General features: G+C 37.5%; 1 protein-coding gene across 1 annotated transcript; it reads left to right on the forward strand.

The window, feature by feature from the left end:
* The first annotated feature begins 1,042 nt into the window (after positions 1-1,042).
* On the forward strand, positions 1,043-15,510 carry LOC126773427 (uncharacterized). Its single transcript, XM_050494382.1, has 5 exons — positions 1,043-1,144; positions 1,862-2,000; positions 7,041-7,261; positions 13,101-13,208; positions 15,333-15,510. The coding sequence occupies exons 1-5, from the start codon at positions 1,131-1,133 to the stop codon at positions 15,508-15,510; spliced, it is 660 nt and encodes a 219-aa protein (XP_050350339.1). The 5' UTR covers positions 1,043-1,130.

Here is a 15,510-nt window from a genome sequence, read left to right on the forward strand (position 1 = left end):
AATTTTACGATCGTAACCTCTCGATTTGTGATCGTAGGGTTATGTTATATTTTGTTACATTTAATATTAGTATTTGTACATTCAAGTTAAGTAATATGGTTTATTTTTTTGCGTTTATTAATTGTTTATTAAATCTTTCTCAGAGCTAAGAATTGTCTTCAATGTTTACTTTTATTTAATTTTCTTTTTATGTTCTAATGGGTACTTTATTGTGTTCTTAGAAAAATAAAATAAAATGCGTACGAGGCGTCGATACCTTGCATACGTAAAGCCTTGATGGTTTAATTAATTTTAAAATAATTTATGAAAAGTAATAAATATTAGATAGTAAAATATATTTTAATATCTGGGTGCACGGGAGTGTCCACGCCAAGACAAGACAACGGAAGCGCAGGGCACTACCTTTCTCGAAGCGTTTCGTCGTTTTTTTTTTACTTATTATTCACACGAAGAAGTAAAGAGTGGCAGCTGGCATGAAGGCCTAAGAGAGTGTTATGCCGTTAGTAGGCACGGCATAATAGTTGGCCTTAAAAAACACGCCAATCGATATTTCACAGTAATAAATAATTATTTTATATTACAATCACATTTTTAAATAAACAGACAACAACTTAGTATGTTATTAGTGGCGTGTTGAAGGTGAAAGGAATATTAGCCATCAATGTCATATTGCTGGACAGAAGTATTCAGTTTTCATAAGAAATAAGCTTGGAGCTTTAGAGCTTATTCCATCAGTACCTTCATATATATATACATTTATATTTGTCACAATGTTTTCATTCTAAATATTATTAATGCAAAATAAAGTCATGAATACTTCATTTGGTGGTAGGGCTTTTTGTGCAAGCCCGTCTGGGCAGGTACTCACTCATATGCGCCTATGCTGTGGGAGGTGGTGACCACTTACCATCAGGTGGCCCATATGCCCATCGCCTAGCTATGATATAAAAAATATATATTTATAGGTAAAAAAAAACGAATTTTACGTGTGAGCATTGCCTTACAATCTTAAGCGTCGTTTACTGTAGAATCGAAATTTCGTCACTAAGCTTGACTATTATACGCGTGAAGGGCTCACGAAGAAATATGTGACGTGCAGTGTTTCCCTTGTTTTATTTATTAAAATTAACATGTTTAAACAAAGGTAGGATAATTGTTTTTTATAGATTTTTCTTTGACGTATTTGATTTATTTAATATCGAGAATTTCATTTCATGTACATTTTGATTCAAGTACATTTTATGTTAGCTGTTTAGTTGAAGTGAAGACTAGCTTATACCTGTCCTGAGCCTGTCCGGTCCGTATCGAAGACGCCCATCGCAGGGATTTCAGGGGGTACAAATCCCATAAAACTCGGTTCTCCACACGCCTCAGAAATGTTATAAAGATTTTCTCTACGTCAAAATAAAACGCTAGCTTATACGGCTGCAGATCATATGGAAGTGGATTCAAATTTTGAATGGAGCACCTGTGTTTGTTTATATACTCGTGCGTCTTATGGTATAACCTTGGACGATATGGCCGGAATCCCCTCAGAAGTACCTTAAGTCTAATGAGAGGATGGATTTAAGCTACAAATATTTGATTTACATTGAAATATGATAATTTTATTCGTTATATGCGCTGTTATAATTTTTTACGAATTTGTGAAAAAGAACCGGCAGCCCTTAAATATCCTATTGCTAGTTAAAAGTCGGCTCTGCTGCTTATAAGAAAGTTTAGTTAGCATATACCACAAAGCTGCTCATTTACGTTATAGAGGTTTTGCATGCAATGTTTTCAAAACATATTTTTTATTATAAAATATAGACAAAAAAAATATTTTAAGAATAAATGCTTAAGAATTAAATTTCTTTTACAGATGTGTTTTACATTTCATGTTTTTATTTCTTACAATAAATTTTATAAGATCAGAAGAAAAAAACGACGAGAAAGATGTTAGAGAGAAGAGACAAATAAATAGTTTACCATTAGTATATCCATATGGAGGAACTTATAAGGTAAGATGATTTAATTTCAGTGCAGATTTTTTTTTTATCGAATAGGAAGGTGGACGAGCATATGGGCCACCTGATGGTAAGTGGTCACCAAACGCCCTTAGACATTGGCATTGTAAGAAATGTCAACCATCGCTTATAGCCAATGCGCCACCAACCTTGGGAACTAAGATGTTATGTCCCTTGTGCCTGTAATTACACTGGCTCACTCACCCTTCAAACCGGAACACAACAATATCAAGTTTTGCTGTTTTGCGGTAGAATAAAAGCGGCAGATATATAAAAGACGCATTCGGTTATATAGTTAATATATATTTTTAACTTTAATTCAATTTAATTTAAATTCAGAATTATAGTAACCCAAAGACCGTTAGGAAAACTACGTAATTTCAAGAAATTTAATAAACATTTTATTATAATACGGGTCACAATCCTTTGCATTTACATTTTTTTCTGCCGTCGTTAATGAGTGACACAAGATGTATGCAAATATAGTTATGCAAAATGAAAATTGTTTGGTAAGTTAGACTAATATAATTTGCAGACGATAATTGTAATAATATCGACGTTGAATTTGTGTGTATTCGCTAAAGTAGAATAAGCGATATCATCACACTCCGTGGGTATCGTGAAGTAAGATAATTTTTATATAAGCAGACTTATTGACAATATAGGCGCATTAATAACATGAATATTGGGAACCAACCCACGGGCAAAGGAAAGACAGGTGACTGACCGTAAATTTTTGCCAAATCCAAAAGAAAAAAACAGTGACTTATATATCGACATTGAGTTGTTAGTTACTACGATCATCTAGCTAATTACATTCTAGAAAAAAGAAAAAAAAAAAAGATTATAAGACACAAGTAGATTTCCTCACGATGTTTTTATATAATATGTTTTATTTTTCCTTTCTACTATAAATAATATAAGCTAATTTTCTAACTAAACGGACGCATAATTTTTATTATCATTTCTGTTTGTCTTATTTTTTATTTTTTTTATTATAGAATAGGAAGGTGGACGAGCATATGGGCCACCTGATGGTAAGTGGTCACCAACGCCCTTAGAAATCGGCATTGGAAGAAATGTCAAATATCGCTTACATAGCCAATGCGGCACCAACTTTGGGAACTAAGTTTTTATGTCCCTTGTGCCTGTAATTACACTGGCTCACTCACCCTTAAAACCGGAATACAACAATATCAAGTACTGCTGGTTTGCGTTAGAATATAATGATGAGTGGGTGGTACCTACCCAGACGAGCTTGCACAAAGCCCTCAATCAATCAACAGCCAATCGTTGTCCACTGCTGAACATAGGCCTCTCCCAAGGTGCGCCAAAGCTCCCTGTCCTCCGCCTTCCGCATCCAGTTGGTGCCCGCCACCTTCTTAAGGTCGTCGGTCCACCTGTCTGGAGGGCGCCCTACGCTGCGCTTGCCGATTCGCGGTCTCCACTCTAGGACTCGTCTGCTCCAACGGCCATCGGTCCTACGACATACGTGACCAGCCCACTGCCACTTCAGCCTGCTAATTTTGCAAGCTATGTCGGTGACTCCGGTTCTTTTCCGGATAATCTCATTTCTGATCTTATCCTTCAAAGATACTCCGAGCATAGCTCGCACCATAGCACGCTGAGCGACTTTGAATTTGTGGACTAGTCCCGCAGTTAGTGTCCACGTTTCGGCACCGTATGTCATGGCAGGTAAGACGCATTGGTTGAAGACTTTCGTCTTCAAACATTGCGGTATAGACGACTTGAGGACTTGACGAAGGTTGCCAAATGCTGCCCATCCCAAGCGAATTCTTCGATCGGCTTCCTTCTCAAAGTTGTTCCTACCGACTTGTATTATCTGTCCTAGGTAGGTATATTCACTAACAACTTCGAGAGGTTTCCCCTCGACGTATATCGGTCCCGGCACGACATGCCTATTGAACATGACCTTGGTCTTGTCCAAGTTCATACCGAGACCGACACGCCGGGAAGACTCGCCTAGGCTACGCAGCATTTCGGTGAGTTGTTCCAGCGACTCTGCTATGATGACGATATCGTCGGCAAATCGAAGGTGTGAGATGTACTCGCCGTTTACATTGACTCCATACCTAGTCCAATCCAGCGTTTTGAAAACGTCTTCCAACGCGTTGGTGAACAGTTTCGGGGATATTACATCCCCCTGTCTCACCCCTCTGCGCAGTTGGATCGCCTTCGTCTTACAGTCCTGGATGTGGACAGTCATTGTAGCGGCGTTGTACAGACATCTCAGTACCTCGATATATCTCCAATCGATATGACATCTCTGCAATGAGTCGAGCACTGCCCAGGTTTCGATGGAGTCGAAGGCTTTCTCGTAGTCCACAAATGCCATACACAGCGGCTGATTGTACTCTTCGGTCTTCTGCACAATCTGCCGAACAGTATGGATGTGGTCCACGGTGCTGTAGTCTGATCGAAAGCCGGCTTGCTCTGGGGGCTGGAACTCGTCAAGTCGTCTGGCGAGACGGTTCGTGACGACTCTTGAGAACAGCTTATACACGTGACTCAGGAGGGAGATTGGTCTGTAGTTTTTCAAGAGGGTTTTATCACCTTTCTTGAAAAACAGTACCACCTCACTCCCGCTCCACGTTTCCGGGGTCTTGCCATGTTGGATGACGGAATTAAAGAGGCTTGCTAGCTCTTTCAGGACCGGAGTCCCGCCTGCCTTAAGCAACTCTGTTGTGATTCCGTCATCTCCCGGAGCTTTGTTGTTTTTAAGCTGTTCTAGAGCCGCCCTAATCTCTCCTTGGTCAACGACCGGGAGCTCCTCGGAGTAATGGCGCATAAGAGGGGCGCGCTGGTCATCAATACTGATTCCCACGGGTTTATCCGATCTTGAAGAGAACAACTGCCCATAAAACCTCTCTACTTCTCCGACAATCTCAGGCCTAGAGGTAACTACCCCACCATTTTCAGTTTTAAGTTTTGTCAGACGCGGCCTCCCAAACTTGCGAGCGAACACTTTCGATCCCCGATTTTTCTCAAACGCAGCCTTGATGGCACGGGTATTGGAGCGTCGGAGATCGCGTCGCGTCAGCGTTTTTATTGTTCGGTTTAAGGCCTTATCTGACAAAAACGATGGTAGTTCTCGTCGTTTTCTCATGAGCTCGAGTGTCTCAGCAGAGAGTTTTGGTGCGTTGTCTCTTCTCTGTGGCGGAAAACACTTGCGGGATGTGTTTTGCAGTATTTTGACCAGCGTGTCGGTTCTCTCATCAATGCTGCTTATGGTTTCCAACGCGGTGAATTGATTTTGAAGTTCCATTTGGAACTTTTCGGAGCCTTGAGCAGCTTGGAGCATGGTAGGTCGGAGAGTAGACGTCATCATTCTCGATTTTTCGGCTTTTAAGTTGATATTTAGAGTGCCTCGAACCAAGCGGTGATCACTTCCGGTATTAAACCTGTTGATCACTGAAACATCTCTAAATATGTGCCTTTTATTCGAAATGATAAAGTCTATCTCGTTCCTTGTCACGTTATCGGGGCTTCGCCAGGTCCACCTCCTCTGAGGCTTCTTTTGAAAGAAAGAATTCATCAAAAAAAGCCCCTGCGCTTCGAGAAAGTTTACCAGCATTTGCCCCCTGTGATTTCTGCAGCCCAAGCCGTAAGGTCCGACTTTCGATTCACCGCTATCTTGTACTCCCACTTTAGCATTAAAGTCTCCCATAACAACATTGTAGTGGGCCTTCGAGGTGTCGTTGAGGGCCTTTGCGATGTCCTCGTACATCGCTTCGACCACATCATCAGAGTATGTCGAAGTTGGCGCATATACCTGTACGACCTTCAGGGAGTACCTGTCGGAAAGTTTTAGGACAAGGTACGCTACCCGGTTCGACACACTACTGATTTCCACAATGCTGCTAATGAGATCCTTTTTGACTAGAAAACCGACACCACCCTGGGAGAGGTTATCACCTTCGCGGAAGTAGAGTAAGTTACCGGACTCTAGAGTTATCGTGTCCTCCCCCTGTCTTCGGACTTCAGATAACCCCAGTATATGCCAGTTTATATGACTTAACTCTACTTCTAATTCGGCGAGGTGATGGTCCAGCCTCATCGAGCGTCCATTATACGTTGCCATGTTCAGTCGTTTTATACGGTAGCCTGCCGTGAACCGGTGATTCTTAGCACCCCCTGCCCCGCGACCGCTACCTTGGTCGGGCCTAGCGGGCATGCCGGTAACTGGGGGCCTTTTTTTGGGCGCATCTGCCATTAATGGAGGGTTTGCCCATACTCGCCGCGCTGGGCAGGCGTGTTGGCGAGCGCAGTAGGTGGGGTAAGATGTTTATGGGAGGGGGGACGCTGCTGCCCATCCCCCCTTTTCCCCGTCCCTCAGTCGCCTCTTACGACACCCACGGGATGAGATTGGGGGAGTACTATTCTAAGCCGGTACTCCACGGCACTGGTGCACAAAGCCCTACCATTAGTGAAATATTAAAATTATTAACGTGATAATTCGTGTGTCACGCTCTGTTAGACATTGAAATTATTCATATAAATATTATGAACATATATTATTTCCTAGTTTGTTACTGTTATTTTTTTAGAAAATCATTATATATTTTTAGAGCAAGTTCAAAGTTTTATGAGTACTTATATCATAATTGATTTTATGGCTATCGTATTAGTCATGTACTGTCTTGAGATCATGAGATCTTGGGTTCGAGCCTGATTCGGGCCTGAAAAAAGTTATTCTGTAAAAAAAATGTCAGTAACAACCTGAATTTTATAGCTGGCTGAGCATATACTCTCTTTCTTAAACTCCATTCACTTTCCTGTCATATTGCATTAAATCGGATTATGATAGTAAGGGAATTGACAGCACCCAATATTTATATATTACAATTTCTCCATCACCGTGAAAAGGAATCGGTCAAAAAAATCATCAAACCGTTTTAATTAAATCCGCGAGCAGATTATAAAATAAGGATACAAATTTTTGTTTTACTAAAAATGAAGCTATTCTTGTAATGTTAGCCAAGTTCTCTATTAAAAATTTTAATTAATTTGCAGCTATTGATCGGTTTCGCAGCTCCAGTACCAAATGATGATCACATAAGTTTAGTATTTGCGATCAATTTTCAATATCAATACGTCCAATTCACGAATATAACTGAATTGTCAAGATACTACTTCATCAAGGAAGTGTCGAGGGAGGAAAGGGACGCGGACCTGGAATCGCGGCGTGATGAACGACTCATCTTCTACAAATCAGTGAGCAATATGTTGCAAATGTAAGTTTTTATTTATTTGTTGTTTCATAATGGACTTACCGTTACATTGGTGCTGGAAAGATACAATTAATATTTACCGTCAATGCACCTTTTACGAGATCTAAGTTCTTGTATTTCTTCTGATTAACTCCTGTCATTAAACTGGCTTACTGGGTTTTAAAACTGGAACTCTATAATAGAAACTACAAATATGATTAAATCAATTGACACTAAGTATAAATTGTGTATAATTGACACTAAAATAAATATATAATTACCCCATAAATATTACGTCACTCTTAAGAACTTTTTGTTTCGTCCTCGTACACGGATAAAGTGCACCGCCTTCCATGAGATTGAACTTGTCATGTTTCTTGTATTAGTGGCGTAAGATATTACTTTTATTGAAAAGGTATTATTAGGTCATTTTTGTTTTGTCACAAATTATTCAAAGATCATCTTTTCAAAAAAGAACAGTGAGTATAAACAACATATATATAAATATATAAAACTATCTTGTATACTAGAATCAGGCATCAACAATCGATATGCGAATGTTAGAGCAGATGACTGCTGTATAAATTAAATAATAATAATAATAATAATACTTTATTTCGGATTAAACAATCCATATTAAATTAAAATTAACATTAAATTCAAATAAAATTAAAAAATAATAACAAATAAATTAAAATAAATAATTAAAATTAAATAGATTAGTAACGAATGCTTAAACTATGTTAGTACTTAATCCTAGAATTAGACCCGCTTCACATGTACACCATTCCAGTGTTCCCAGAAGTGACTGTCCAATTTACAAGCCAATGTGCTGAGGAGGGTGTTGGTACTTTTCGAAGTTCTGCTCATAATGGAGGCGACACGCTTGCGTATTATAGAGAAAAAATCGTCCACGCGAGCATCAGCGAACATTGCCGACGCACTACAGTGACGAGGTTTCCTCAACACCGCCCTCAACACATTGTTGTATTGGACGCGTAGGGCACTGTAGGCCCTCAGCGTATAGTTCGTCCACAGACTGCACGTGTAAAATGATTGGCAATATGCTCGAAACAGGGCCAGCTTTACAGGTGTCGTACACCGTGCAAATCTGCGAGCCAACATATTACCTCGGACCGACAGAGCCCTACGCTCACGTTCAATGTCACTGTTATCACTGAGGTTTTCATTAACTATGTGACCAAGGTATCTGAAATCAGTTACCTGTTTCAGGGGTGTGCCATATAGTCTTATGTCAGGATTACAATTTATCGGCTTGTTCCTACCCCTGAAAAGCATAAATTCACTTTTCTTCACATTGTAACTGAGTCCATTCACCCTGGCATAGTCCTCACAGATCTTTAGCAATTTTTTGAGACCACTGACTGAAGGGCTCAGCAGAACCATGTCGTCCGCGTAGCTGAAATTGTTCATAGCCACGCCATCGATGGAACATCCAACTCCGGCTCCACTCAGCCTCCCAATCAGTTGGTTCACATACAAATTGAAAAGCCTGGGCGATGTGAGGCCACCCTGTCTTACTCCGCACTTCAATTTGTATGAATCGCTTAGTGACTGTCCCCATCTCACCACGTTCGTTTGGTTTTCATACCAGTACTTAAGCAATGAGATTTGATTGGATCTTAAGCTAGTTTCGGTTTTGAGCTTTTGCCAAAGAATTTTATATGACACTCGATCAAAAGCTTTAGACAGGTCCAAAAAACAAGCGTATACCGGCGTTTTCCTGTCAGTGTAGTACCGCACAGTCTGCTTGAGGCACAGTATTGCGGTCTCAATTGATAATTCAGGCTTAAAGCCAAACTGCGCGTCGTGAATTTTGACTGAATTATTTAACTGTGCATCAAGAAGACTGTCCAGGATCTTTGCTGTGATTGTCGCCAGTGATATCGGCCTGTAATTTGACCCGTCTGCCACATCCCCTGTTCTGTTTTTAACTATGGGCACCACAACAGTCATCATCATTGCATCTGGTAGATAAACATGGCTACAACAAAGATTATAGAGTAACCTGAGAACTCTGGAAAGGTGAATACCGGCATACTTTAAATGATCGATGCTGAGGCCGTCGTGACCCGGCGATTTCCCACGTTTCATGCTGTTTAACGCTTTCATTATGTCATTTCTTGTGAAACAGACCGGACCCTCACCAGTGACACTAACGCCCCCAGCATCGCTCTCATCCCCACAGTCACAAATTTCACATAAATGAGCTCGGTAATATTTGTATTTACTTTAAAAAATAATAAATATACCTCATATATTTTTAATTTTTGGACAAAGTGGACAAGTTTTTATTTATTTTTTCAACATAGTCATCATCAATATCATGACGTTCGTCTTCTGAGTCTTCGTCTTCCTCAAAGTATACCCCTTATTTTTATAATAATAATAATATTCTGGGACATTTTTCACACACGGCCATCTGATCCCAAATTAAGCTTGTACAGAGCTTGTGCTATGGAAACCAAACAACTGATATATGTAGTATACATATACTACTTTTCTTTTGTAAATACGTACTTATATAGATAATTACAACAAGACTCAGAACAAACAGAGATGTTCATGCAAACAAATGTCTGTCCTGGGTGGGAATCGAACCCACAACCTTCGGCGTGAAAGGCAAGTATCTACCAACCACGCCAACCGGCTCGTCAAATATTATGATACTCCAAGAAATTCTCTAAGGACATATCTTCCTTTATGGGTATGTTCTGGGAATAATTAAAGTAAAGTGCATCTCTGTGTCCTAAATCCACGAAATTTAAATCAAGACTAAAACCCTCGTTACCAAATCTGTGTATAATATATAGCGTGGAAGTAATAAATCACAATAGGTAATGTGTAAAGGCTTTCATTCGACCGGTGGCTCCTTTTAATGTGTGCCTTGGGAATTTAGAGTGAATTCAGCTGAAAATCGGGGATTAAATTGTGAAACTACGTACACTGTACAGTCAGCGTCATGAAGTCAGTGTTCACGTATGTCTGTAATTTAAAGTTTTGGATCATATTGTGATTTGGAAACTCTTATAATATTTCTTAATTTATCCATTTTTTGGATGACTACATAAATAATTTGAAAAAGATTTGAATTGGTTGAGTTATAATATTTATGACATACTCTAGCTTCAACTGCTTTGGTATTCGGTTCCATTACCTTGGAATATAATATAATGTAATCTTATTGTCAAATTAGAAGTATATACTTATCTATATACTAATATTATAAAGAGGTAAAGTTTGCAAGGTTGTAGGGGGGAGGGGTAATTTCTAGATCTACTGAACTGATTTTAAAAAGTATTTTACCAATAGAAAGCCATTTTATTTGTGAGTGTCATAGGCTATATATTAAACCGAAAAATGAAAAGACTTTTTCGTGGTTGTCTGATTTGCAAAGTAAATCGGGGAAAAACGGTCGAACGAAAACGTTTCTTACGAACGCTGCGTTAACGATGAGAGATATATGATTGAGTTCTTGAGTTGAAAAGTTGTAGAGCTTGATAATGCCTACAAAATAGTCAGCGACAGTACATGTCTAACTTTTATATTATATTTAAGTCAGAAGAAGTAGTTTTTATATAAAAAATAATTTAAATCATTAGGTCATGTTTATTGGTCATATTATCAACAATTATAAATTCTTATCAAAATAAGTAAACTTATCGTCTCAAGTGTTAAAAACAAAAGACTTTTTCTTTACTGTCTATAATTTGGACGAATGGTTAAAGAAATAATGCGACATAGGTATGGAACTGCGAGTAAGAGTCAAGATGGCCTAGTAGTTAGAACGCGTGAATTTTAACCGATGATCGTGGGTTCAAACCCGGGCAAGCACCACTGAATTTTCATGTGCTTAATTTGTGTTTATAATTCGTCTCGTACTTGAGGGTGAAGTACATTACATTACATGTGTGTAATTTCATCGAAATTATGCCACATGTGTATTCTACCAACCCGCATTGGAGCAGCGTGGTGGAATAAGCTCCAAACCTTTTCTTCAAAAGGGAGAGGATGCCTTAGCCCAGCAGTGGAACATTATAAGAACATTAATAGGCTGTTACTGTACTGTTTGGAACTGCGACCGTGTCGTAATCTATTGAGTGATATTTCTATTAGACGGTTTTTTTCATATACAACACGTCAATCTATTTAAAAATAAATTGCTTTATCACAAATAATTTTTTTTACATAAAATTCATTTTTTACAGAACGTTTTTTGGTGGCATAGTTTAAGAGATAATTTAAAATATCAAACAGGCAAACCAATTTTATTAGTGTTCGGCCAACGCGACTTTCGGCAGTCAGGAAATAAATCATAGCACTTGATATCGATATATCGTTGTCATATCGACAGGTTTGGTTTTAATAGTTTCAACATATGTCACGTTTTCTTGAAGGATTATTTTCATTTTAATAAGAGTTATGTGAAAATTAATTAAATGACAAGCTCTTGGCATATCTAGAGATTATCGGTCTCCTTTCTGATCGCAAATATGGTTTCCATAAAAATCAATCGACAAAGGATGTCACCAACTGATGAGACGAAACCTAAGAGATCTACAGACGCTTGTTATCTCTCTCGAAGTCACGAAATTCCGCATATGAGCTTCCGTCTTTTGTCATTGGATATTTTTATTGTGATAGCGACTCCGATTTCGGGATTATCATAACAGATGTTCATATATAACCGTTCTGTATTGAATTTGAAAATAATCTCGAAAAATATTTTGATAGTTACTTTGCAAGTCATAATCGTATGGAAATGTGCCATGAATGCTTCACGTTTCCACGTCAAATCGCATTCTCGATCGGTTGAAAAAGAACCAGCCTTGTCACAATAAACGGATACAAGCACAACTGAATTTTATGTTCTTAAGTTGTGTTGGATGATAATCTGAACTGTATAACAACCTAACTAACGTCGTGAAATAAACCTCAAGAGGACAACAGGCCTTGGCCCACTCGTATGACATTATTAGGTCCATTTACTTTCTGTCACTTTTATTTTTATTACTTATATGCACAGCTATTAAACTACGGCTGCGGTTACACCCGTGTAATAGTTAAGATTACTCTTGCCCCTTTTCTACTAGCAAGTATGAGACTAACGCCTAAATAACAGTTTGTTGGATTGCGTTTGGCTTATGATGATTGCTCCGCTCCTTGGAGTTATAGCGCAAAGTTATAAAGCCTTCCTCAATAAATGGAAGCTTCTGAGATTAGTGCGTTTTAACTTATTATAATCTCTCAAGCTCTATAATATTAGCATATATGTATGCTGTATGTTTACAATATACATACGTATATTTATTCAAATATTTGTATTTATTGTTTTAATAAAATAAATCATATGTTCCCTATTAAATTCAAATTTTGAATAATGAAAAGAGGTCCCTCTTCAGAGGTCAACTTCAAGATATTGTCGATATTTAAAAAACATTCTATAGTCAACTATAGAATGTTTTTTTCTCTTACTTGAACTCTATCTTAAATAATTAAATTAAACATTGTGCTTAAGGTACATAATTAAAAAGTTTTAAGTACAATAATTGTTTTTTTTTATAAAAGCATAGGTTACGACTGGCAAATGAGCTAACTTATGGTACGAGAGATTGGCATTGAGAAGTATTAACCCTCCCTTACATCGCTATTTGCCCACCAATTTCGGGAACTAAAATATTATATCCTTTGTGTAGTTACATTCACTAACTCACTTTTAACCGAAACACCGCGAGACGAAGTATTATATTGTTTTGTTGATAAAAATAATATAATTAATAACATTTCTTCAATAAATACTTTTAATTTTACAAATGAATAATTATGAAATGAAACTTTTCAGGAAAGGTATGAATGGTCAAGATTGCGTCCTGAGAGCGATCTGCGAGGCTGCTCAATACCCGGTAGAGGAAGAGGCACTCATTGGCGAGATCCTACATATACTTTTAACGTATGTTATAAAATATATTTCTTGTTGTTATTTTATTAAGCATTGAAAATAAAAAATATTATAAAGAACTGACTTAAGCCCACGCTGCTTCGCTTGCGCAATATTCGTATTAAATTATTACTACGTTTTCTGTGCAGATATAGACTGTTTATGTAATCCTAATACATAATGATTGCTTGGAATATTCAGGTAAAGTAATAATAACGATGTTAATTCGTTTGAAACATGTAAATAACAAAAGCATTTACAAAAAATATACATTTTTTTTTCTTAAGCGTAATAAAAACTCTACAAATTTATAATATAAAAATGACATTGCTTTCTTATTTGTAAAGCGCTATACGTACTTATATTTATATAAAGTTATTTTAACTGAACAATAATGTACATGCTCTTGAAGGTAGGTGAGAAAATCAAGTAATCGGATCGAAACTAGAGTTCTCAGAGTAAATGCTATGTGTAACGTCCAACTTCAGCTTAAACATCCGATCGACGTTTCACCGCCAGATATCGCGTCAACGATCAATATCTTATTATCAGCAGCGGACGACGTCTCGAACACAACAATTGTCGAGTAACAGTGTCTGCGTGTGGTGTCTTTTTCAATTTTGACCTTTTTGTACTACAATCAACATTATTGCTGATTGCAGTAGACGATAACAATAATGTATGATTGATATTTGTTTATACTTCTACAAAAATTTAATTATAAACTTAAACGCACAACTAAATAATTACTAATTGAAAATAACTTCAAACTGCTAGATAGATCTAGAAGATACCTTTAATGATGAGATGAGATGATGATGATGAGAATGAGCAAGTGTGCAATCCTTTCTCATATACGAGTATGTTTATAGCTGACAAGAAAATATAATATATAGCTTAATAAAATATAATTAAGGCGAATATATAGTATTTTCATATTGAACTAGATTTTGAGTGCGATTCCATCTGCTTCAAATTAAATCAAATCATCATTTTAAAAGATCAAATTAAACCTAGAGTAAAAGTGTAAAATAATATACATTTTTGAAATTCTACTGAGAATAACTGACAAGAAACTCAGTAGTTACCCTTTTTGATAATCAAGTTAGATGGATAATTAATACAACGAATACTGATTCCACATTTATATATATATGATTCTTTATTGAGAAATTCGCCTTCTTATTTAAAGTTTTCTTTACATGTGGAGTAATAAACGATTACATAACACGATATTCAAATGTAGGCCAATATGTATGATTTGACATATACATAAGCAAATGGGTCTGTATTATAAAGTTTATATACAGTAACAGCCTGTTAATGTCCCACTGCTGGGCTAAGGCCTCCTCTCCCTTTTGAGGAGAAGGTTTTGAAGCTTATTCCACCACGCTGCTCCAATGCGGGTTGGTAGAATACACGTGGCAGAATTTCAATGAAATTAGACTTAAGCAGGTTTCCTCACGATGTTTTCCTTAACCGTCAAGCACGAGACGAGTTATAAACACAAATTAAGCACATGAAAATTCAGTGGTGCTTGCTTGGGTTTGAACCCACGATCATCGGTTAAGATTCACCACTAGGCCACCTCGGCTTTACAAAGTTTTATATACGTATGTAAATACAAAAAAAGCCTTAAAAATGAATTCGTATTTAGTCGTCTGAATTTCTAGATAAGAGTGTTCCCAGAATAATTTTCCGTGTAAACCGACATTTGTATGTTTTATCGCTTCACATTCCTACTCTGTGGTAACGTAGAGGCGTTAGAAGCAACAATGCCCGTCGTTTGGAGCCTTAAAGATGGATTTATGCAAACATCGTAACATAAAACCAACGCTTGAACTTCTTGTATGATTTACTGGCTTCCTTTTACTTTATAACTTTAAGCTGTTACATTATTTTTAATATTTACTTATAAATATGTACACACGAATACGGAGACATATAACACTATAGATTTAGATATAAGTATAATTTAATAGCAACCGATAAATTGAAAGGATTGGATCGAAAAATATTTTCTAATTCTGGAGAAGGAGGTTCTCAATTATTATATATATTCGGGTATAACTTTTTTATGAAAATAAGTCATGATGCAATCGCAATATTCCCTACAGTAAAATTATTTTCCAACAGACCTGACTACGGGCATTCGCCATTCGAGAACAAAGACCTGGACTGGGAGGAAGCTATGTCCTTGTATAAGGATGCGGCGACCGCAGGACGGCAGATGTTCAACTGCGGATATATATACAGCGGCTGTCCACAGGGACAGGGCGTGCTCGACTTGATCACAACGCTTAGAGACGAATAA

The sequence above is a fragment of the Nymphalis io genome, chromosome 14, assembly GCF_905147045.1.
Source record: "Nymphalis io chromosome 14, ilAglIoxx1.1, whole genome shotgun sequence".
In the NCBI taxonomy this organism is placed as follows: Eukaryota; Metazoa; Arthropoda; class Insecta; order Lepidoptera; family Nymphalidae; genus Nymphalis; species Nymphalis io.

Excerpts from the sequence above, each read along its gene's own strand:
- LOC126773427 (XM_050494382.1), top strand. Across the intron at positions 2,001-7,040 it reads CATATGGAGGAACTTATAAG|CTATTGATCGGTTTCGCAGC; the intron begins GTAAGATGATTT and ends ATTAATTTGCAG. Across the intron at positions 7,262-13,100 it reads GTGAGCAATATGTTGCAAAT|GAAAGGTATGAATGGTCAAG; the intron begins GTAAGTTTTTAT and ends GAAACTTTTCAG.